The sequence below is a fragment of the Apaloderma vittatum genome, unplaced genomic scaffold, assembly GCF_000703405.1.
Source record: "Apaloderma vittatum isolate BGI_N311 unplaced genomic scaffold, ASM70340v1 scaffold8119, whole genome shotgun sequence".
NCBI lineage: Eukaryota > Metazoa > Chordata > Aves > Trogoniformes > Trogonidae > Apaloderma > Apaloderma vittatum.
The window spans coordinates 1985-2977 of NW_009733482.1; the positions used below are offsets into that span (position 1 = coordinate 1985).

A 993-nucleotide genomic window follows, 5' to 3' on the forward strand; every position below is an offset into this window, starting at 1 on the left:
ACATTTTCAGTGCCCCTCTGCCAGGGCAATGCTGTGGGACAGTTCTTCTGTGAAGTCCCACAGATCCTCAAGCTCTCCTGCTCACACTCAGACTACCTCAGAGAAGTTGGACTTCTTGTGATTAGTGTCTTAGTAGGACTTGGGTGTTTTGTTTCCATCGTGGTGTCCTATGTTGGGATCTTCAGGGCCGTGCTGAGGATCCCCTCAGTGCAGGGACGGCACAAAGCCTTCTCCCCCTGCCTCCCTCACCTGGCCGTGGTCTCCCTGTTTGTCAGCACCGACATGTTCACCTACCTGAAGCCCTCCTCCATCTCCTCTCCACCCCTGGACCTGGTGGTGTCAGTTCTGTACTCGGTGGTGCCTCCAGCAGTGAACCCCCTCATCTACAGCCTGAGGAACCAGGAGCTCAAGGGTGCCCTGAGGAAAATGTTGACTGGATGTTTTTCAGAAGCAATAAACTGACTGTTTTCTCCTGCAGAGCTGTTGCAGCATAACCCAGTGCAAACCCAGCCTGTTGTCTCTATTTTCTGTTGTTCGTGGTGTTTTACTTGTAATAAAGTTTTTATGCCCTTTCTAATTCACTCTCTGCCTTTATTTTCTGACAAGTGCTTTGCAAATGAGGAGCTGTACTCCCTGTGTGTTTCAGCAAGGTATAGGGCCCTGCCTTCCTTCACTGCACTCTCCAGAGCTGCTCTCTCCACCCCTCTCCTCCTGAGCCCCTATTCTGAGGTAAGGCCTGAGGGCTCAGGCAGCTTGGTCCCCATCCTGTGGTGTGGCTGTGCTGTGACCGCAGGCAAGGACAGCTCATGGGCACTTCTGGCACAGAGTTGGCCTCCATAGGAGCGGTTTCATCATGAAAGGGCATTTCCTCAAGGCAGTGCCTGGTCTTTTTCCAAAGGTGCTCTCAAGTACATGCCCAAGAAAGCAGCCCACTCATGAAAACACCAGCATCCAGCTAAACTCTGTGAGTGTCCATGGTGGAGGCATATATCA

At 52.2% G+C, this 993-nt stretch overlaps 1 protein-coding gene across 1 annotated transcript in view; it reads left to right on the forward strand.

The window, feature by feature from the left end:
• LOC104278815 (olfactory receptor 14J1-like) overlaps nucleotides 1-462 on the forward strand; it is a gene marked incomplete at its 5' end in the record, with an annotated part of 863 nt that extends 401 nt beyond the window's left edge. Inside the window, 1 exon segment of the mRNA XM_009875909.1 lies at nucleotides 1-462. This exon segment is cut by the window's left edge and continues 20 nt beyond it. Within this exon segment, the coding sequence (XP_009874211.1) occupies nucleotides 1-462 (462 nt within the window).
• Between the last annotated feature and the right edge of the window lie 531 nt (nucleotides 463-993).